Below are 22,022 nucleotides of genomic sequence, written 5' to 3'. Positions count from 1 at the left end.
AAAGGTATTTGAGTTATTTGTAGAATCAACAATTATAGTTCAAAAATATTTAAAAAATAATATTTTTCTGTAAACATTCAACTACTTTAGAATTAATATATTCAAGCGTTTATTTATGCATTATTCTTCTTGAATGTGTAAAAATTGATTGTAATGCAATTTTTTTATATTTATTAAGTTAAAAATTGTTTTAAGTGTTGTTTCGAATAAAAGGTAGCTATAACGATGACGCCCCAGAAATGCTGTAACAAGTGAAACCGTTCAGAATTTGCATAAATCGTTGCAAAACCCCTCACCCCTCCCCCCGCCCCTCAGCGGCAATTTTGCAATCTGCAATTAGGAATTTGCCAATTTCGTCACGAATTTTGCACGTGCATAAATCATTGGAGTGAGTTGGTTAAACAATCGATCGCCCGTCCAACTTCCTCCAATTGGAAATGTGGAATGAGAGGCATTTCCCGATTTTCCGCTTTTCCGCTTTTCCGACCAAAAACAACGACGAACACAAAGATCTCTTTATGCTCTCTTGTTTATTTTTAAAGTCAAGAATACGAATAAGATATACACATAGGCATCTGTGGTTAAAGTTATGCATATACATATATATACATAATATCCGCCGATCGGTCGGAAAATGGGAAAGCTCTGTCTGCCTTTCTCATTGGGGCAAATGCGTCTGACGTCGCAGCAACGAAAGAAAACAACAAAAAATATGTTAAATTTACAAATGTTTACGTGAAAATCCGAACAAACAAGGAATGTAAAAATAATTCGCGCTGCAAAATAGAAAACTCACTTGTAAATTGTTAATTGTTGCCATTAATTGCGGCAGAAGTGAAGACTGAAAAAAAAGAAAAAAATTAACCAAAAATAGGCACAGTGCGCTGATTGTTGTTGAGTCAAATCAAAAGTGCGACAAATTCTCGCATTCAGTTGCATTTTCAGTTTCATTTTCATTTTCAGTTTTGTATTTGTTTATTTCGGTCTCGGTTTAATTTCGGTCGCCTGACAATCTCCAAATCGACTTAAAAAAAAAATAAAAAAAATAAACGTACACAACAACGGGGCATTTAATTAAATAAATCGCAATCATTAGTCAACGGCCTGTTATTTCCAGCCGCCAAATCGGACATTATATCGGACATTCTATATACTATATAGCACATTTCGAGAGATCAAATCTGGCGAGAGAAAACACAGAACAGGAAACAATTGAAATCATCTGAGAAAACGGTATTTATGATGGGAAAAGTGGCCAAAAGCAATATATATGTACATACATCACATGTTTTAAAACAGGCAAATTCCTAAACAAATATCAACAGATTTATAGACAATATATTTTAAGAAAAAAAAAAAATTAGTGAATAAAAAAATAGGAGCTAAATATTTCCAAAAACTTATGAAGTGAGTTAGAAAGTGTGCTGTTACGATCGTTTTGAAAGTGAATGAAAGTGCTTTTCCCAGAACTTAAACAGTTCAAAAACTGTTGGCTGGCCAAACAAATCGTTTTTCCCATTAACAGCCAAACGCAGCTGTCAATTGGCAACAACTTGCTGGCAAATAGCAAATATTTCCCGCAACTTAAAGTTTAATTTGACGAACACAACTGTGAGTGGTGGGTGTTGATGGACCAACAACAACAAGTACGAGCAGCACAAATGTTTGAAATAGAGTATATTTTTTTTATTATTTTTTGTTTATTAAACGCAAATTCATGGGGCAACAACAAGTTGCAGGAGGTTCGATTTCTTGGGGCGAAAGTCGCAATGAAGGGCCGTAAACAAAACGCTCTATCTGGGCCAAAATCAAGCCAAGTGAGTAGGAGATAATGGCCAAGTGCCTGGCCAGTCTGGCACGCTGATTGACTATTATATATACCCATCATGTCCATAGTTAACCGATCCGATCCGATGCGATCCTGGTCTAGAAGTGGTATGCGATTGCCATTTATTTATAGCAATTTGTTTGCCGCCCCGTCGACGTCACTATCATTGGCTATTGTCATGATTTTTGGAAGTTTGTAAGTCAAGTACACTCGAACGCATATCGCCGGAAAATAAATGGCCCACCTTAACTTGTGTGCATTAGAAACCATTTTCTTCAGTATAAGTAAATAACAGTACCAAAAAAAAAGTGTATAATTAGGTGGGTAGTTGTCAAATAATACGGATTCGAAAGAATGCTACACTCATAAATTACGCATTATCGAAATTTTATTTTGCAATGCCAACCAGTTTCGTTCAGTGTACTACTCACTGCGTGCCCCGCACCGGAGATGAGTTGACAGAATGTGAACAAGTGCCCGTCGATTGGAAAGTCCAAAATCACATGGAAATGTACTATATCTTCTGCAATGCTGCCTCAGATGGGAAACCCCAGTTTTGGAATGACACTGCAGTTCCGAGTAGATATCCTTTGAGTTTGAGTTCCTGATTAGATGACCCGATGATCGGCGATCCAAGATTTCGCCGAAATCTTATCTTTAGAGAAAAACATAGCAGCGCACTCATAAGTTTAATTACTAAATATATGTTCGAGCGGCGCAAATAATCTTAGTCATTGCTCTTTAATTGAAAACTAAATATATTGATACGAACAATTTGTTATTTATGTTTTCAGGGAATAGTTATACAGATGGAATCTCTACTGATAGGATGCCTCTCCTTGCTTTTATAGGCTAACGAGTTCCTGAAAACCACATCTTCTAGCTAATCGAAACAATCGAGAATCGAGTATCGAGTATCGATGATTCACACACTCCACTGATGGATCCAAAGCGGAAGAGTCTTCCCATCCGGAACGGAAAATTCCGGAATGGTAGCCACTTTGGATTGCCAATTTGTGGGAGAAAACAAATAAAACAGTTTGCCCAGTCTGTCCATCTGCGTCATTGCGAAAAAAAACACTTGTCGCCCACTTGTTGGCGAAGTGGGCGTGGCCGGAGGTGTGCTGACACACAAACAATTGCGGGCGCAGGTAAACGAGCAGTTTTGAAGAAAAATTAAAAACCCTTTTTAAACTGCGAAATATAATGTGATCTAAACTGATTTGGGCCATTACTTCTTTGTCAGATTTATGATATATGTAGGAATATGCCAGCAATTGGGTAGAGAAGTGCCCTCAAGTAAGTCGTTTAGTTTTCTTAAATTATACCAGAATGTTGTCTTCACTTAAGCTCTTCAACTGCTTGACAGTACTACCATCTTGGCCGCTGCTGTAGGCGCCCTTACATACATGTATGTACATGTGCTTTAGTGTTTCTCGGAGGCGCCATGTACCTCGAATTCCTGGGGATCGTGTTCTCCATGCTGCTTATCAGCCATCTGGTATCGTCAAATCGATAAATCATGTTCCCAGGGGTTCGGCAATGACAATAGCTATGACGATGGCGATCTTCCCCCACCTTGATCTACTGCAAATGCCGTTCTATTCGTAACTGACTTGATCGCTGGCATTGAGGCGCTGGCATCGCTTTCATTTGACAACGATTTCAATTTCAATTCCATTGCGTTCGTTACATTTTAATTAGATTTAAGATCATTTTCGTATCGTATGGAAAGCAGACCCGGCTCAACTTGACGGAGATCACGTCTTCTCCCGTTTTAACCCCAGATATATATCAAATAACCCAACCTTTTGTCAAATGGTTATATCTGTGTTTTGAGTCCTTTAGTTTTGAGTTAAAGCTACTCTCTCTAAATTCAAAAGAAGATTTCAAATTCGCTAGAAGTGATAAATAAAATCAAATCAAATCAATTCAATTCATTTTAATTAATGGTAATTAAGTCGAGCACGCTTCGAGCGGCCAACAGTGCGTATGAGTGATGGACGTCTGTAGCTAATCGCGTGTGCATTTATTGAAGTTAATGCATATTATTGTTTTAGCCACTTGTGTTAAGCAAATCCGGTAATCGTACTTAAATGTGGAAACACCGAATTGCGTAAAACTAATGCAATTTGTTCAGTTTTTCTGTTGCATAAGCCAGCTAGAATGCTCTTACTTCATCCATCTAACCACATGACTGGTTCCACTTTCATGATCCTAACTTGGCCCAAAAATGGGTGCTTGGCCTGTATAGGGTTAAGCCGCCTTTCTCGCCGTTCTCGCGACTGCGCAGTCGGCGTCGCAGCCGCCGCTTTTGGCGCAATCGAAAGTTACGTTTGGGCTTTACGTCGAGCGCATTAGTCGAACGGCGATTGTCGGCGGCATTAGTTGAGAGTTAAAAGTGAAATACGAATACAACGAGCATAAATACGATTAGAGTAGTGCATCTTGAAGATACAAAAATCGCACGTGAGTGGTCTTAGTTCTTGGCCAATGTATCTTATAACTTAGTATGCTACATATATCTCATATCGAGTGGGATTGTTGTGTTCTGCAGATTTGCGAGATCAGTGATAATCAATAATCATTCTGAATTCATTTTAATGTGCAAATTTAGATGATTGCCGAATTTTAATTGGAAAATTTCGCCGCTGTGTGCCATTTGCGAGCCGTAATTTGTGCCATTAAATTGCAAATTGTTGCCACCACAAATGATTAAATTAATTAAATTATTAATGGCGCGGTGGCTAAACAACTACAGAAGACGCGACACTACATATATCACATACTATATCATATACTATTGTACATATATCGTAGAACATTGCGATCATACATATATACGAATATGAAACCAGCTGAAAATCGTGCTCGCATTTCTCCAGCGACTTTGCATGCAATTCCATTCCTTCCGGTCCATTTCACAAAAAAAATTAAATAATAGTGGAGACTTGTTGAATAAGCAACTAAAAATAAAATGTCTAAAATTATTAGTGCAAATGCGAAAGTAAAGCCCTAAAATATATCTTTACACTAACTTTTTAAAAACCTTTTCGGCTTTTGCCTTTTTTGTGCATTAAAAGAAAGTATATAATTGTTATAGAATTTAAAATGAAATCTTCTTACTTTACTATATACTTTCTTATATTCTAGCTTGATTTGTCAACAAATAGTTTTGAATCCTTGTTTGTTTGAATGTTGAATGAATGTCTTAGTTTTTATTTAAGAGCCCTACAAGATGTTGTATTTATGCCAGCATTATTGGTACCTACACACATTTTTTCTCGGTGTACCTTTCGCATTTCCAGCTAACTTTATATCGCTTAGTTTTCGATAGTTATTCGATTCGCATGCAAATCATATGGGCGGATGGGGGATCTCATAGAAAACAAGCATTCTGTGCTAATCAGACGGGCCTTTAAATTCCAATCATGAACACCCATCAAATTACCTTTTGGGACCACCCTCCTCCTCCCCCAATCGCTGCCGAATAATAGGTGACAACTGGAGATATTCCCCATTTGGCAGCTTCTGCTGGCACATAAAAGGGTTTTAGTGCCTATCTTATATCAGATACTTTTCCAGACACGATTCTCCTTCCATTTTTTTTTTATTTTTTTTGGTGGATACAACCAACGCCTAATTGGCAAACGTGACAGATAAAATTCCTAACTAATTTAGGAAGTATCAGCAGTAACGGTCTGTTTTCTTTCTAATATATATTTACTTGGAAAATCTTAATTGGTTTCTGTGAATATTATATAGTACAGTTTACTTCCGCACTTGACTTGATATAAATAATATTTAAGGGGAAACTAGTTTTTGAGTATATTTCCAAAGTGTTTGCACAGCTTTTGAGTGCTGGAATGGATGTCTTATCAACGTCCACAGTGAAACCTCGCCAAGTTGCGACACAAACATGGAATATTAACATATGTGTATTGGGAAAGTGTTAGACCAGCCACCATATTTTGGCCTTGTTTCAAGAATTCGCACTATTTGTATAAACCAAATCAAGTTTTGGATGCCGGAAGAGAACATTTGTATTCCATACGATAGGGTGTCTTACTGAGGAAGTCAGACTGTTTTTCGCAGCAAAGTTGGTGAGTGAGTGAGTGAGTTGTCACTCACAATTAACCGAAGAACATCGCTTTCAAAGCAGCGCCGTCGAGCATTGTCTGTAAACAATAAAATCAAATTAATTATGGCCAAATAAATCACTGGCATCCCAACTCGGGGGCAGACTTATTGCCCTCTGCTGATAAGCGACATGGCATCGCATCGCATCGCGCATCGCTTAGCCGAGCTCCTCCAGCACCAGCCAATTACTGAGTGCGTCGACAGCGGCAGCGGCGGTAGCAGAGGCAGCGGCGGCAGCAGAGGCAGCGGCGGTAGCAGTGGCAGCGGCGGTAGCAGAGGCAGCGGCGGCTATTGGCCAACCAAAGCTCGATGCCGAGGCGGTGAAGTCGAGCGAGAAGTCGAGCGGACTCTGCGCTTTTTCATCTGCCGCGCTGCGCATGCGTCTGCGGTTTCTGCAACTGGGGCAGTACGGTCGACATTCCGTGGAGCGAACCAATCCGCGTTGACAATTTGGAAAATTCAAGCTGCACAGTTTAAAATTTAGAAAATTCGAAATCTAAATATATATTTTCAACATTTTCAATCAATCAAATCAGTTCGAAATTGCAAGAGTTACAATTATTAAAACTTTTTAAATACACAAACGGTTTTAAGTAATAAAACAATCATAATTTATTGCATAAATATCTTGATTTTTTTTGGATCTGAATAGACCACACAAATGATAAACTACCAATTTTTTTGTATTTATCAAACGCAAAGATCATTTGCAGCGAAGCTCCACTGTACTTCGATCAATTAGTGTTTGATCACTGCAGTTAGCTAACTGCATTTACACAGATGTTTCACGGCCTCCTCTTGTTTTTACCCAACTTGTGCACTCAAAAAAATATATGAGCACTTTGAATTTAATTTACTTTTAAACGTAATATAATAGCAACATACATATATATTCATTTATTTATTTGTAAAATGAGACGTTATTTTGTTTATATTTTACTTTATTTTACTTATAAATCATTCCAGAACATGGATCTGAAAATGGAGCTGGGCGGCTACGTGCACTCCGCGCCCAACACCAAGCGCTTCGTCGTGGAGGACTCCAGTGAGTAATGGCCAGTGGGTTTCCCCGAGGGGGGGTGAAGGGTGCTGCCTTCCGGTTTAGAAAGTTGAGGAAGTGCGTCGGCCTGCCTGCCAGCGGCAGTTAAATAAACCTGCTGCCCGCCGTTCCACGCATTTTAAATCGACTCAGATCGGATTGCATTCAGATCGCCGTCAAGTTGAAGTTCAAAGCACTCTGACAAATAACTAGTACTTAAGCTACAAGGAAAAGGCTTAATATTTTAAAATACTATTGCATTTGAAATCTTCCGCATTTAGAAAACTCCGTTTTAGAACTTACTCGTACTCGTTCATGAACCTTATATCAATAGAGGATCGCCTTTTACGAAACTCATTAATATATTTATGCATATTTAAGGCCGTTTAGTGCGGCGAAGTCATGTCTATGTACATATATATTTATTTTTTAGAGTTTGCTTTAGCTTTACAGTTGACCTTGGGTCAATTTACATTTCACACCTGCCAAATTGGAGCAGCACGTCACCTCCAGTAGTCAGTCAATCAATCATCATTCACTCGCTCACTAACCGGCGGCTTTCTCTCGGTTTTGCAGTTACCAAGGTGACCTCCGATGGGGAGCCGCACGGCATGATGACCATGGTGGCCGGATTGTCCGGCCTTTTGGCGGCCATCATCATTCTGGCCGTCCTTGTGTCCATGGTATCTTGTCGCAAGCAGAAGAGGTAACAGCATACACACATATATATATGAATTATTGCATATAATATTCTGATTCTTGTCGTTTAAAAAAATGCAGCAACAACCGGAAGAGCAATTCCTCCGCCAATGTGGTGGCCATGACCAGTGTGGCGCAGGATCAGCCCCAGTTGGCCGGTAACTTGAACGCAGCGTTCGCTGAGAGCACTCTGACCTTGGACAAGGTCAAGCAGGGCACGGAGGACCAGTGGCGACCCACAGCCGTGGTGGTGGAGCGGTACTAGTGGGAGCACCAAGCACCAAACACCACCGCCAACCAGCGGCACATGGGCACGTGATGTTTATTGTAAACGTTTGAGACTGACACTTAGCCTAAGGATTTCCATCACCATCTTATATCTATATAAAATATGACACCTTTTTTTTTTGCTTGTTAAATATTATACTACTATACTATAAAATATGTGAAAATATATATTTGTTAGAATTAAAGGGAAAACTGTAAAGCTATTTCACATTTTCCAGAGAAAGATGAGATTTGTGCACGTTTTGGATTCATTGACAAGCACTATATGTTCATCCACAAAAACACAAACAATTCAACCAAATGGATCAATATATTCGTATGCAGCTGCGTACATGTGTGGTATAAAATATAGTATACAAAAAAATAGTAGAGAGTCAAAGATTGTGGGTCTTCCATGCGGAAATCCTCTATAGCGCCGTATTGCGTCCACCAACGACCATGGCCAGCAAGGCCATGCGGATGTACATGCCGTACTCCGCCTGCCGGAAGTAGGCGGCCCTCGGGTCCGAGTCGATCTCCCGGCTGATCTCGTCCAGACGCGGCAAGGGATGCAGAACAATCGAACGCTTCTTGGCACGCATCATATGCTCGGGCGTCAGCACCAGATGGCCACAGCACTGTAGAAGGAACCAGTGGGTGTGAGCAAGTAGTATATCAAGTAAATGGAGACCCTTATTACCTTCTCGTAATCTTCCACGTTATCAAAACGCTCGCGCTGAATGCGAGTCATGTAGAGCACATCCGTGTCGGGCAGCACATCCTTTAGGCTGCCGGCAAAGAACTGCTTGACGCCGCGCTGGTGGACGAACTGGACAACCTCCTGGGGCATCTGCAGGCTAGACGGCGCCACATACTGCAGATTCACATTGTACAGGGTCAGCAGGCGGGCCAGCGAGTGCACGGTGCGTCCGTTCTTCAAATCGCCCACCATCGTGATGGTCAGCCCGTTCACAGTGCCAAACTCCTCGCGAATGGTGAAGATGTCCAGCAGCGCCTGCGTGGGATGCTCACCGACGCCATCGCCGGCATTGATCAGCGGCTTTCGGGAGAAGGTCGCTGCGCGCTGTTGGAAATAAACAAATTAAGAAGGTAATGAATTTAATGGCATATCGAAGACGGATCCACGAACTCCTACTCACCGCTACAGCTCCGGGCGATGGATGACGGAGCACCACGACGTCGGCATAGCTGGACACAACCTTGATGCTGTCCTCCAGGCTCTCGCCCTTCTTCACCGACGACGTGATGTTGTCCATGCTGATCACTCGGCCTCCCAAACGCAGCATGGCAGCTGCAAAGCTGCACTGCGTCCGCGTGCTGACCTCGTAAAACACACTGGCCATGATCTTGCCTGGCAGCAGCTCATCCACTGGACGATCCTTCGTACCCCGCAGCTTGAGCAGCTGTGCCAGGTTAAAGATGTCGTTGAGGTGATCTTTGTTGAACATGTCGACAGCAAGGATGTGCTTGCCCATCAGCGAGTGGGCCACCGGATTTGAGGTGGCAGTGCGCTGCAAGTACTCCCGCAACGTGGTGTTGCTGGCGGAATCGAGACGGACGCGTGGGGATGGCGAGTTGGGGCGCAGGAAGTTGGCTCCGTCCACAAAGTGCACCTTGGTCGATATTCCATGTACGCCTCCACCGGGTCCGTCGGAGGTGAGGAGGCGGGCAAAGGTGTCATTGGCATCGTTGTCGCTGGGCAGCAGATCCTGGGACGCCTCCGACACCAATGGCACCTGTTTGGGGCGCACATTCAGCCCGAAGCCGGGCTGCACCAGCACTTGGCCATCGACGAAGGCCACCTCGCCGCGGAGAACCACCCGGTGGACGCGGCCCTTGACCTTGGTGCCCTCGAAAGGTGTCCAGCCGGACTTGCTCTTCATCTCCTTGCCCGTTATGGTCCACTCCTCGTCGAGATCCACCTCCACGTAGGTCTGCGCCTGATCGGGCAGGTTGAAGATGATTTTCGGATTGCGATGGAACTTCCTCTTGATGTCCTCCAGCGTCAAACGACCCTCGTGAACGGCCTGCAGGAGGAGCGGCAGAATGGTCTCCACGCCCGGAAATCCAGGCGGTGGACGCTCCGAACGTTTCTCGGCCAGCGTGTGTGGCGCGTGATCGGTGGCAAACACATCGATGTAATCAATATTCTCCCACAGAGCCTCTTGATCCTCCGGCGAGCAGAGCAATGGCCTTACCTCCGACATTCCGTGGCCCAAACGCTCCACATCCTTGGTGCTGAGGAACAAGTGATGGGGGCACACCTCGCAGGTCACCTTGACGCCCTTCTCCTTGGCGGCACGGATCAACTGGATCTCCTCCTTTCGCGCCACGTGGCATATGTGCACGGAACGGTCGAGGAGATGGGCCAGCATGATCACAGCCGCTGTGCTCTGCCTCTCCGCATGACAAACGATGGGAGACCGCTTGGGCCAGTGGCTGAGATGCCTCTGCCAGCTGGTCATGTCGCTCAGTTTCAGGGTGCCGAAAGTGTCGTTCAAGTACATCTTAAGGCCACACGCGTGACTGGCCAGCTCGTTGACCTGCGCCCAATTCTCATCCGAGGCCCCCACATACAGGGCATAGTCGCATCGAGCTCCCGCTTTGGCCAGCTCCTGGAACTGGGTGAACGTCTCTCTGTCTACGATCGAGGGATTCGTGTTGGGCATGGCGCACACGAGGGTCACTCCGCCAGCCAGAGCGGCTGCTGTTCCACTGGCGAAGTCCTCTTTGTGCGTGGCGCCCGGCTCCCGCAAGTGCACATGCACATCGATGAAGCCCGGCAGCTTAACAATCCTACGCGAGGTCATACAATCCGTGTGCGTCTTCATTGGCGGCTTGCCACCGTTCATTCGCATCGATTCCACCAGCAGCTTGGTGCACTTCACATCGGTCACCAGCGGAATGGAGTAGTCCACGGCCAGGCGACGGGTGCGGTAGCCATGGGTCATGAACGAAGAGACTCTGGAATAATATCAGGAAATCATATTTACTTGGATGATTCTTAATTCAAGAAAGAATGTTGCTCTATTTTTAAAAATAAGAGAATAGCTTGCGTAAAAAGATACGGACAAACTGACATACGGACAAACAGACATACGGACACGACTGATGCTTAGAATAGATATACTTTATAGGATCGGAATTGTCTTCAATTTTGATTGCACTGAAAATAACCTAAGCAAAGATAAAAAACACTGAAAATATATCGTTCGTGTATCAGTTTGCACTCAGTTATAAGTACTTTGCACCTTAAGTGGGCTTTATAGAAAATATAAATAACATTTAAGATGTGTGAGTCAGATAAGAAATGGAATTAAGACAAGCCCTTTTTATAACTTAAAATATTATATGCCCAATTGTTGTGCAAACTGTGTTCAAGGCCCAAAAATCCCTGTGACTAATATTTGTTTGAATATTGAATCATTAAATCGTTAATACCACTAAAAACAGAACACTTATCTAAGTAGGTTAGCTACATACAGCTATATATATCTTATATAGGTAAACACAATTAGAATGCAAATACTATTTGCACTTGCGGACTCCTCGCTCAAGTTCCATGGATCACCAACTTAGTGGTATATATAATCTAGAACGATCTAGCGCATTAACTTAATGTTGGGTGCCATTAAAAAGAGTCACCATCGAGTCGTACTCACCGCCTGGCACCCCCGCCGCTCATCGGAAGGTTGATGACCAGGTCGAACTGCTTGTTGGCCAGGAACTCGGCCAGGTGCCGCAGCTCACCGTTGATGTCATCGGGAGTCGTCTTGTCGAATGTCCACTGCACAGATTCCACCTGCAAGGGCAAAAGCACACATACATATATATACTCGCACATAGATCATATACAATGGTATAGTATATCTATTATATATAAAGAATGTGACCGACCGATCATCACCAAGGCCACACATGTCATCGTCATCCGCGCCACCAACTCCACTTTCAATCAACTGTTTGCCCAGAGTACACCATATAGATACCATTATTTATGGATCTTTCATGTCTACAACGAAGACAATAGAGCAACAGGCCATAGCAATGGCACAGTGGTGCAAATAGGTACAATCTTGCACAAAAATTACAAGTGATTAAGAAATATTCAACTAAACTAAGAGTGCAATCAGAAAAAAAGCTACTAAAAAGTTAATATTTTAAGATAAGAATTGTATAGATCACTTTTTATATAATATCTTCTTTGAAGACCATCTATCTTAGACGCCTCCTTAAGTTTTGTTTGTGCGGCACAGTGAAGTGGAAATCAATTCCGTTTTCATTGGAGCACCAGGAACTGGCTGATAATGGATAATTGGGCCGGAGGAGGTGGTGGCCGGAAGAGTCGTTCGGCTCTTATCTTTCCGATTGCCAGTGTCATTACTAGATCGCAGATCGCAGGTAATTGGTAATTGGTGAACTCCGATCGCAGATTGCACACTTTATCAGCCGGAATTCAGTCACAAATCAGCGATCGTCCGTCGAGTATGGGCTGCTCCTGGTCGCGATCCGAGCAGGTGGATTCCAGTGCCACGCCCAATGCCCTGCAGGCGGGCATTCCCGCCCAGCGCCTACAGAGGCGGCGGCGCCAAGAGGAGAAGCATCTCCGCCAGCTGCAGAAGCTCCAAAAGCGCAACGCGCGTAAACGTCGCCGAAAGAGGGGCGCAGGATCTGGATCTGCCAGTGCCGGAGGACCTTTCTCCGGTCGTGGTGGATCGATTCACAGACGACACATCAGCGGAAAAAGCCATCCTGATCTCGCCCTGCAACTGCGTCTACTGGGCGGCAGCAATGGAAGCACGGCCACCGAATGTGTCAGTGCCCTGTATGCCAGAACATTGGAGCAGCAGCGCGAGGAGTTCCAGCGGACCGTGGAGCAGAGGACCCTGCACCAATTGGACCGCGAGCTGCACACCTTCCTGCTGAACCAATTGCTTATGGGTGTCCAGTTCTTTGGGCACTTCGAGGCCGAGATGGCCGTGGTCGATGCCCAAATCGTGGACAGGCGACGCAACTGCTCCGCCGAGAAGCTGGCCGAGCACAGCCTGCTCCAAAGTAGCGCCATCGATGCGGCTGTCGCCAGGAACCTGCTCTTCAAGCCGCCGTAAGTCTTCTCCTTATCCTTTGTGCATGTGTATATAAACTTTCTCGATTTTTCGATACTTTTTTGCCAACATTTTATGATCTTTTTATCTATACCCGGTTCCAGATCGTCGAAGAGTCCACCACAGCTGCTGCAGAAACCCGTGACCTATGTGGTATTTGAGAACGTGGACGTGGCGCGACCGCACGATGCCAACTACGACACCGTGGCGGCACTGTGCAAGGTGCTCCTGGAGACGGACTACTACCGGACCACGCCCTGCCCCTCGGAGCTAGTCAACTTGATGGAGATGACCAGATGGATGGGCTATGTGCGCCTCAAGCTGCGCGACCAATTGCCGCATCCGCAGGCGGGCACGCCCAGTAGCTCCAGCTTATCTTTGCCGGCCAGCAGCGATGAGGAATGCATTTACGGGGATGTGGGATCCTCCGCATCCAACTCCCCATCCTCTGGCTACAGTTCGGGGGACTACGATTATGTCTACTTGGCCAGGTTGAATACTCCGCGATCGCTGGAGGAGCTGCGATTCGGTCGGGATTTCAATTTTCAGAGGAATGTCCTGCCGGAGAGTTGCATTCGCCGTTTGGCCAACTGTCTGCCTCCTTGGCTAGAGCAAACCGACGACGAGGAGTCATCCTCAGCCGCCTCCAGCAGTGACGAGGACGAGAAGGATGAGGCGAGTTCCGATCATCGCAAATATCCACCGGCTGGCTATGAAACGGTGGAGGTGCTTCGCCAGTGTCATGTGGAGCAACTGCAGCAGTGCTACCTCAGTTCGCAACAGTTCATGTTGTACTTTGGAGAGGTGCTGCGTCATCACTTGGCCAACCAATTGGGCATCAGCCAATCCCAGCTGGCCGCGTGCTCGTATCGCGGCTGTAGTGTATATACCGCTCGCGAGGAGCTGGTGCCCGCCATTCATGTGCCCAATTCCTGGCCGGATTGCGCCTTCGAGTTCTGGCTGAGGGCTCGTCCCCGTTTGACCAACATCCATACTGCCGAACAGTTCCAATGGCCGACGGAGCAGATGAAGAAACGTATCCGATCCATGGGCTTCCATGTCGTACCAGTGGGCTATGCACCAAAGCGCTCGAGAAATCCCTTTAGGGAACTGGAGTGGCGCATTGTCTTTCCCCAGGCGGAGCAGTTTCTCGAGCGGCACTGCCTGACGCCAATGCAACTGAAGGTGTTCCAACTAATGAAGCTGCTGGTCAAAACCTTTGTGGACGAATCCTCCACATCCTGTGACCAATCACCGGGAGCTTTGCTCGAGCAGCTGAGAGCCCATATGTTTTGGCAGTGTGAGCAGCACAGCAATGATTGGCCAGAGGAGTTTCTGGGCGAGCGATTGGTTCGGTTCATTCGCTCCTTCGACGCCTGTTTGGCCAAGAAACACCTGAGCGACTACTTCATCGAGCGGCGGAATCTCTTCGAGCATGTCCCAGAGGATACGCTAATGAAGCTGCGCAGCATAATGGCTGGAATCGCGGAGCAACCGCTGCTGCATGTCATCCAGGCACTGAGGAATCTTCAGCATGCGCCGGAATTCTACCCGCAACTGGAGTATAAGCGACTGTTGGAGAATCTCTTTAGCCAGGATTACCTGGAGCTGCACGGACGTGGCAAGTTCTCGCGTCCACGTCAGGGCTTTCCCGCTCTGGAGAACCGTGATGAAAACAATGCCGGGCAACAGGTAGAAAAGAAAAAAACCGAGAGGACGGAGATCACCGATGCCAAGGGGCTCTTGGGATTGGCTCAGCACCAGGAGCGCTCGAGAGGAAAGCTGCGCAGGAAGACACAGCTCTTAAGGGCGACAACTCAGCAATTTCAGATCTCGGAGACGGAACAAAGACGCTGCTCGCTCGACTCCCTAGATCGCCAATTGTTATTGGCACGCTCCAATCCGGAGAGTTCCAAGAGCCAGGAAGCGGCGAAACCGCAACTTAACAACGGCTTGGAGATCCTGCGAAGGAGCAATCTGGTCGAGCTTCTGCTGGACCATTCGCTGGCCATGTTGGCTCGTGCCATTCGGTTTGGCAACCGTGGACATGCGCAGCTTTATCTGGAGCATGGCCAAAGATTGTGCCGCCTCTATCAACACCTCGGTTGCTCCCAGCAGGCACAGCACTTCGTGCAGGAACTACAGAACGCAGCCAGCGATATGGAACGCATGTGCGAATCGCATATACCAATCACATCCGGCGGCAGTCCCCCCATGGTGGTTGAATCTCCGCCAGCGCCAAGGAAATCCATAAAGTTCCAGGAGCATGTCGTGCAGATACACTCTCCAGAACCGCTGGCCATGCAGAAGCATATGCCCCATTTGGAAAACCAACAGCTCAATGGGATTCTAAGAGCTCACCACCAGGAGGATGCGAACGCCACTGAAACCCTACAGGAGGAGGAGAACAAGAGCGCGTTGCTGCGGGAAATAAAAAGTCGCATAGAAAGGGCACCTAAAGTCCAAAGGGACAGAGAACCAATAGATTCCCCTGAAGTGGATAGCGTAGAGCCGGAAACGGAAATGGAATCAAAATCGGAGGAAACAGGCAAGGAGGAATCACTTCTCTCACTGAACGGAATCCTTCAGAGGCTCTCCCTCGACACGGATACGGTGCAAATGCTGGGCAGCAAAACGGAGCAACTGGTCCAAAGAGTGGCCCCATCAGAGGCCAAACGGGATGAAATCAAGGAGATCCTCAAGCGCAACGCACAGAAGCTCAAGGGCGCATTCAACTAGTGACAATAAAGATAATACTACCATATAGTAGCCAAATTGCTTAATCCCGGCGATTAGTGATACATATATTGATATATTGATACCAGATAAACGAGTTGTGATAAGGGCTAGAGATAGAGATAGAATTATATATAGCTATGGGCCATAAATATTGTCCATACCATGTGCGCCATATATATTTTCATACTAACTAATCTTGAAATCAACGTAATTTCTCTATGATAGTAATGTTATTGAATTTGTTAACCAAAGTCATCGGAAATAAATAATGCAATATAAACATGGCGCAACCATGCAATTTGTTAACCAAGTCAGGGAAAATAAATAGTAGGAAATGAGCACTGGAACCACTCAACTTTGTTGACTCGCATCTCCAATGGATTTTGATTAAAGTCGCATGAACACAATAAGCACACAATGGTCATGACACATGATCATGTTCTAGACATAAATATACTCACATTAACTCCGTGTTCGGCATAAAAGTCGCCAGTGCCCATGGAAGCGTATAGCTTGTAACCCATCTTGGCCAGATCCCGTATGGAAGGCAGCAGCTCCATCTTGTGCTGCAGAGGAATGGAGTTATCAATGGAGTAACCAATATGTAATCAATGGAGTGGTCAACAAACCTTGAAACTGCCAATGGAGAGGAGCACGGCGTTCTTGGGTATCTGGAAGCCCGTGGACATCATAGCCTTCAGATACGCCTCATAGCGGTTGTCTCCGAAACAGGCAACCTCACCGGTGGAGGCCATCTCGACGCCCAGCTGGACATCCGCGCCCGCGAGGCGCGAGAAACTGAATTGGGGCACCTTGACGCCCACCTTGCCGACGCCATGGAGCACATCCAGTGGCTCCACATCGAGTCCCACAATGGCACGCGTCGCCGTGGCCACAAAGTCATGGTCCAGCGTCTTGGAGACGAAGGGGAAGGATCGCGACACACGGACATTGCATTCGATGACCTTCAGCTCGTTGTTCTTGGCAATCAGTTGCATGTTGAAGGGACCGGTGACATCCAGTACGCTGGCCAGATCGCATGTTATCCGTTTGATGGCCTCAAGGGTCTCCGCATTCAGATCCTGCGGTGGGGTGACCAGCGTGGCATCACCCGAATGCACTCCGGCATTCTCCACGTGCTCCGAAACAGCCATGCACAGGATGCGTCCATCGGCTGCCACTGCATCCACATCGATCTCCTTGGCCTCGGTGAGGAACTTCGAGATGACCACCGGATGCTCGCGGCTCACCTCGGAGGCGGCGTTCAGATATGTCTCCAGATCCTGGTTGGAATAGGCCACATTCATGGCCGCACCGGAAAGCACATAGGATGGCCTAACCAGACAGGGATAGCCAACCTCCTCGCAAAATTCGATGGCCGACTGAAGGTTGGTCAGCTCCTTCCAGCGCGGCTGCAAGATGCCCTTCCTGTCCAGCATGCGCGAGAACTTAAAACGATTTTCGGCACAGTCGATGGACTCCGGCGATGTGCCCAACACCTTGGCCTGCTGGCGATGCAGATCCATGGCTATGTTGTTGGGCAACTGGCCGCCCATGGACAGAATGATGCCCTCGCTGTTCTCCATCTCGTAGATGTCCATGACCACCTCGAAGCTAATCTCCTCGAAATACAAGCGATCGCACATATCGTAGTCGGTGGACACCGTTTCAGGATTGTAGTTAATCATGATGGTGGGTCGCTGTAGCTTCCTCAGTTCGCGCAGGCAGCCCACGGCACACCAATCGAACTCCACGGAGGATCCGATACGGTAGACGCCCGAGCCCACCACAATGGTGTGCCCGCCGGGGAAGTCCACATCGTGCTCGCTCCCATTATATGTATGGTACAGATAGTTGGTACTGGCGGGCCATTCGCCGGCCACCGTGTCGATTTGCTTGACATGCGGGCGGATGCCGAACTCCTGCCGCTGGTGACGAACAGCCAGCTCCGTGCTCTTGATGCACTTAGCTATCTGCTTGTCCGAAAACCCGAAACGCTTGGCCTTCAACAGCAGAGCGGCATCGGTTCGACTGCCATTATGGGTGAGCTGGGACTGCAGAGAGATGATCCTTTGCAGCTTTTCCAGAAACCAGTAATCGATATTGGTTAGTTGATGCAGTTCCAAAAGGTTCATGCCCAATTGCAAAGCAGCGGCGATGACGAAGGGACGACGATCTGTCGGCTCCGAAAGCTGCTCGGCCAGCTGATCCTTGTTAAGCGGAACCACATCCGGATCAAAGCCAAGCACATCGCTGTCCACCATGCGCAAGGCTTTTTGGAACGCTTCCTCGAAGTTGCGACCGATGGCCATCACCTCACCGACACTTTTCATCGAGCTGCCAATGTGCTTGCTAACCCGCACGAATTTGGCCAAATCCCAGCGTGGAATCTTGACCACACAGTAATCGAGGGATGGCTCAAAGCAGGCCGTCGTATTGCCCGTCACCGAGTTCTTGATATCTGGCAGGGGCAATCCCAAAGCCAACTTGGCGGCCACATAGGCCAGTGGATAGCCGGTGGCCTTGCTGGCCAACGCGGAGCTGCGCGACAGTCGGGCGTTCACCTCGATAATGTAGTACTGTTCCGAATGGGGACACAAGGCGTACTGGATGTTGCACTCGCCAACGACACCAAAGTGACGGATCACCTTCAGGGCGGTGCTCCGGAGCATTTGGTACTCGCGATCCGAGAGGGTCTGCGATGGGGCCACCACTATACTCTCGCCCGTGTGGATGCCCAGCGGATCGAAGTTCTCCATGTTGCACACGGTAATGCAGTTGTTGTAGGCATCGCGCACCACCTCGTACTCCACCTCCTTCCAACCCTTCAGGGATTTGTCCACAATCAGTTGGCTCGAGTGGGCCAGTGCCTGTTGGGCCAGGCTCTGCAGCTCCTCCTCGTTGTTGGCGAACCCGGAACCCAGTCCGCCCAGGGAGAAGGCAGCACGAGCCATCACCGGATAACCCAAGCGACTGGCCGCATCCAGTGCCTGCGCAACGGAGTACACCGCCTCAGATGGCGCCACCTGCTCGCCAATCTCGTTCACCCGCTCGGCAAAGAGCTTCCGATCCTCCGTCTCGATGATCGACTGGATGGGTGTGCCCAAAATGCGAACATTGTATTTGGAGAACACTCCGGCTCGCTCCAGCTGCACGCCGCAATTGAGGGCGGTCTGGCCGCCAAAGGTGAGGAGTACTCCGTTCGGACGCTCCGACTTGATCACCTGCTCAACATAGTGAGGTGTTAGGGGAAGGAAGTAGCACTTGTCGGCCATTCCCTTGGAGGTCTGAACGGTGGCTATGTTCGGATTAATGAGCACTGTCTGAATGTTTGATTCCCTCATGGCTTTAATGGCCTGCGAGCCGGAGTAGTCAAACTCGCCAGCCTGACCAATGGACAGTCCACCGGATCCCAGGATAAGGACTTTGCGCGGCATCTCCGGAGCCGAATCTATGGCAACCGTAGTCGGACGCAGTCGCTGCTCGATCAGCTGCGGAATGGTCAGATCCTTCTGTTGAATGCTCTCCATGAAGACATCGAACAGGAACTCCGTGTCCTGCGGCCCAGCATTATGCTCCGGATGGAACTGAACCGAAAAGTAGGGCTTGCTGGCATGGACAATGCCCTCGTTGGTGCCGTCGTTGGCATTCACAAACAGCTCCGACCAGCCGTCGGGCAACTGCTCCAAATCGACCGCGTATCCGTGATTCTGCGACGTCATCAGGCAGCGTCCAGTTGCTCGGTGCAGGCAGGGCAGATTGTGTCCTCGATTGCCGTACTTCATCTTGTACGTGGAGCAGCCGATGGCCTTCGCCAGCAGCTGGTGACCCAAACAGATACCAAAGACGGGCTTTTGACCCTCCTCAATCACTTTTCGCACCTAGAAACAAAAGATTAGGTACATAAGGTACAAATGATTCCATTGTGACGCACCTGTTGGACGATCTGGTCGCAGCTCTCCGGATTACCAGGTCCGTTAGACAGAAAGAGGGCGTCGAACTGCTCATCCTCGAGACGAGCGCTCCAGGGGAGCAAGGTCACCGAGGCGCCACGTTGCAATAGGCAGCGCAGCTGGTTAAGCTTCAGTCCGCAGTCCAGAATGGCGATCCGGGGTCCCTTGCCATTGGGATTCCCGTACACTTGTCGCTCCTTAACGCTGCACTCCTTGGCCAAATTCCTGACGTTCGGATCCACGAAACTGGACTTGGGCAGCCCTTCGACCGGCGGTTTCTCGTAGACAATCTTGCCTAGCATGCTTCCCTGCTCCCTCAGCTTTTTGGTCAGGGCTCGAGTATCGATGTCTCGAATTCCGGGCACCTTGTGCTGCTGCAGCCAATCGGGCAGCGTCTTCCATTTGCGCCAGTGGAATGCCTCTTCAGCCACCTCGCCCACCACCAAGGCGGTGGCCTGGACGACGCCCTTCATCCACTCGAAGTGCAGCGGCAGTCCGTGCTCGTCCTCATCTGGAGCTGGCACCCCATAGTTACCGATCAGTGGATAGGTCAGCACCAGGATCTGACCACTGTACGATCGATCCGTGAGCGCCTCCGTGTAGCCAACCATGCCCGTTTGGAAGACCACCTCGCCACCAACACCCACTTCGGATTCATTCTCCGGGGGAACGTAGCCAAAGGAGTAGCCGGGCAACACTGTGCCATCCTCCAGTGCGAGGTAACAGTTCGCAGAGGCCATATTGGACGAGTTGCTGGGGAGGATTGGAAACCATAGGGTATTCTTTAGTACCTTTCACTCGAAAACTGTCTTAAATAAACGAGCAAAGTTAATTAATTAAGAGATTATATCTCCACGAAGGCAAGTAGACACAAAATTCGAGTCGAAAATCTGATAACAATATTAGGCGATTCTGGGAACTTTACCTAATGAGTTACATATACGTATGTAGAACGCGTGCATACCCTCGATTTTAAAAAATTTAATATAATTCCACAGGTAATCTTGTTCAGAAAGCACGCAATTCCAAATAATTACGATTAAAATCTTTATGATTAATATTTTTAATTATATGATTTATATATTAAAATATATATACATATACTTATTGAATTTATGTTCCTTTAAGGATATTTCTGCACATCCAAATATCATATTATAGTTTTCCCAACCGTAGGTAGTTTTTCCTTTACTTTTAATCCCAAGCACCAAAACGTACTATTTTTTTTTAAGTTGATCAATGTCTTGTACACCCATAGACTTTACAATAGCAGGGTACCAACATATCAAATACGCCGCAAAAGCAACATGTGTTTATAAACACACAGTCACACGCACACAGTTTGCCGGCCCAAGAAAATATACAAAGATTCGAATAGGAAGCCGCGATAGATAATTGTATGTGTGTATTTGCCTGTCTGGCAACATGTTGCGCGGGGCACAACACGGTTCTGATTGGGAATGGACACTGCTTATCAGGCGATTCATTTTGTTGTTGTCATTTGATATTGCCATTCACGGTTTGTTTACACGACGACTAACGGCGGAGCCGAAAGAGGAAGAGCGAGTGTGAGAGGGTGCGTTTTGTGTGTGCGTAAGCACGTGTGAGAAGTTTGGCTCCAATTGGAAACCGGTTCGGCCAGCAAATGAGAATAACAATAACATTGACTTTGATTTTGAATTGGACTTTGGGCAGGGAATTGAGGAATAACCAATTGAGAATCCTTAAGCTACGATGCACTTATATCGCCATCAAGTTATCCTTCTCCCATCTGCACCCATTACAACTACAACTCACTTACGATTCCGTGTACTTTCAAGCGAAGCTCTCTCTTTTCTGCACTTGTAGTTGTGAACACGTTTTGGTTTCGACTAAAATTCGATTGACAACTTGATTTGTTTACTTTGCGACACCGCTTTTAGAGCTGGTTAATTTCGCACTGCTCCGATGTGTTTGATTTGAGCATTTAACTGTGTTTGCTTGCAAATCGGCTCCAATTAACGTCTGGAAAATCAAAGTCGAGCAACTGAATTCACCGCCTTGTTGAATCGGAATCTTCGTGCATTATGTGCTAAAAAATGCCACAGCAAGAGCTCAGCTCGTCGGTGTGGAACTAAGCTGGAAGTAATATTGCGGGTTGGGAACTTGGCTGGAACGTTACTTATTCATTAATTGTTACAAATAAGATAAGATATTAGTAATAATCTGAGCAAAGTTTGATGACATGTTTT

The 22,022-nt window shown here is 47.0% G+C and overlaps 3 protein-coding genes across 7 annotated transcripts; 2 read left to right on the top strand and 1 right to left on the bottom strand.

Moving 5' to 3' along the window:
* The first annotated feature begins 661 nt into the window (after positions 1-661).
* On the top strand, positions 662-8,358 carry LOC117147992. Of its 3 annotated transcripts, XM_033315147.1 has the most exons (5): positions 662-1,233; positions 2,623-2,979; positions 6,935-7,013; positions 7,584-7,713; positions 7,788-8,358. In XM_033315147.1, exons 3-5 carry the CDS (start codon positions 6,938-6,940, stop codon positions 7,969-7,971), a joined length of 390 nt encoding a protein of 129 aa, XP_033171038.1. In that variant the 5' UTR covers positions 662-1,233; positions 2,623-2,979; positions 6,935-6,937; the 3' UTR covers positions 7,972-8,358. The 3 variants fall into 3 exon arrangements, with proteins under 3 accessions (XP_033171038.1, XP_033171036.1, XP_033171037.1); XM_033315145.1 differs by lacking the exon at positions 2,623-2,979 and having other exon boundaries at positions 663-1,233; XM_033315146.1 differs by lacking the exons at positions 662-1,233; positions 2,623-2,979 and adding an exon at positions 4,204-4,297.
* LOC117147990 (CAD protein) lies at positions 8,286-21,860 on the bottom strand. Of its 3 annotated transcripts, none has more exons than XM_033315142.1 (8): positions 21,589-21,860; positions 19,773-20,544; positions 16,468-19,719; positions 16,300-16,404; positions 11,657-11,796; positions 9,134-10,958; positions 8,674-9,057; positions 8,402-8,611 (listed from the first exon to the last, which is right to left on the bottom strand). In XM_033315142.1, exons 2-8 carry the CDS (start codon positions 20,529-20,531, stop codon positions 8,402-8,404), a joined length of 6,675 nt encoding a protein of 2,224 aa, XP_033171033.1. In that variant the 5' UTR covers positions 20,532-20,544; positions 21,589-21,860. The 3 variants fall into 3 exon arrangements, with proteins under 3 accessions (XP_033171034.1, XP_033171033.1, XP_033171032.1); XM_033315141.1 differs by having other exon boundaries at positions 21,593-21,860; XM_033315143.1 differs by lacking the exon at positions 21,589-21,860 and having other exon boundaries at positions 8,286-8,611; positions 19,773-20,531.
* On the top strand, positions 12,394-16,146 carry LOC117147991. Its single transcript, XM_033315144.1, has 2 exons — positions 12,394-13,098; positions 13,204-16,146. Exons 1-2 carry the CDS (start codon positions 12,482-12,484, stop codon positions 15,836-15,838), a joined length of 3,252 nt encoding a protein of 1,083 aa, XP_033171035.1. The 5' UTR covers positions 12,394-12,481; the 3' UTR covers positions 15,839-16,146.
* Positions 21,861-22,022: the final 162 nt, after the last annotated feature.

The sequence above is a fragment of the Drosophila mauritiana genome, chromosome X (genome assembly GCF_004382145.1).
Source record: "Drosophila mauritiana strain mau12 chromosome X, ASM438214v1, whole genome shotgun sequence".
Taxonomy (NCBI): Eukaryota; Metazoa; Arthropoda; class Insecta; order Diptera; family Drosophilidae; genus Drosophila; species Drosophila mauritiana.
This window is presented reverse-complemented; position numbering and strand designations above follow the sequence as displayed.

Excerpts from the sequence above, each read along its gene's own strand:
- LOC117147992 (XM_033315147.1), top strand. The coding sequence starts at position 6,938 with ATGGATCTGAAAATGGAGCTGGGCGGCTACGTGCACTCCGCGCCCAAC. Across the intron at positions 7,014-7,583 it reads CTTCGTCGTGGAGGACTCCA|TTACCAAGGTGACCTCCGAT; the intron begins GTGAGTAATGGC and ends TCGGTTTTGCAG. Across the intron at positions 7,714-7,787 it reads TCTTGTCGCAAGCAGAAGAG|CAACAACCGGAAGAGCAATT; the intron begins GTAACAGCATAC and ends AAAAAAATGCAG.
- LOC117147991 (XM_033315144.1), top strand. The coding sequence starts at position 12,482 with ATGGGCTGCTCCTGGTCGCGATCCGAGCAGGTGGATTCCAGTGCCACG. Across the intron at positions 13,099-13,203 it reads AACCTGCTCTTCAAGCCGCC|ATCGTCGAAGAGTCCACCAC; the intron begins GTAAGTCTTCTC and ends ACCCGGTTCCAG.
- LOC117147990 (XM_033315142.1), bottom strand. The coding sequence starts at position 20,531 with ATGGCCTCTGCGAACTGTTACCTCGCACTGGAGGATGGCACAGTGTTG. Across the intron at positions 9,058-9,133 it reads CATCGCCCGGAGCTGTAGCG|CGCGCAGCGACCTTCTCCCG; the intron begins GTGAGTAGGAGT and ends TATTTCCAACAG. Across the intron at positions 8,612-8,673 it reads ACGTGGAAGATTACGAGAAG|TGCTGTGGCCATCTGGTGCT; the intron begins GTAATAAGGGTC and ends TTCCTTCTACAG.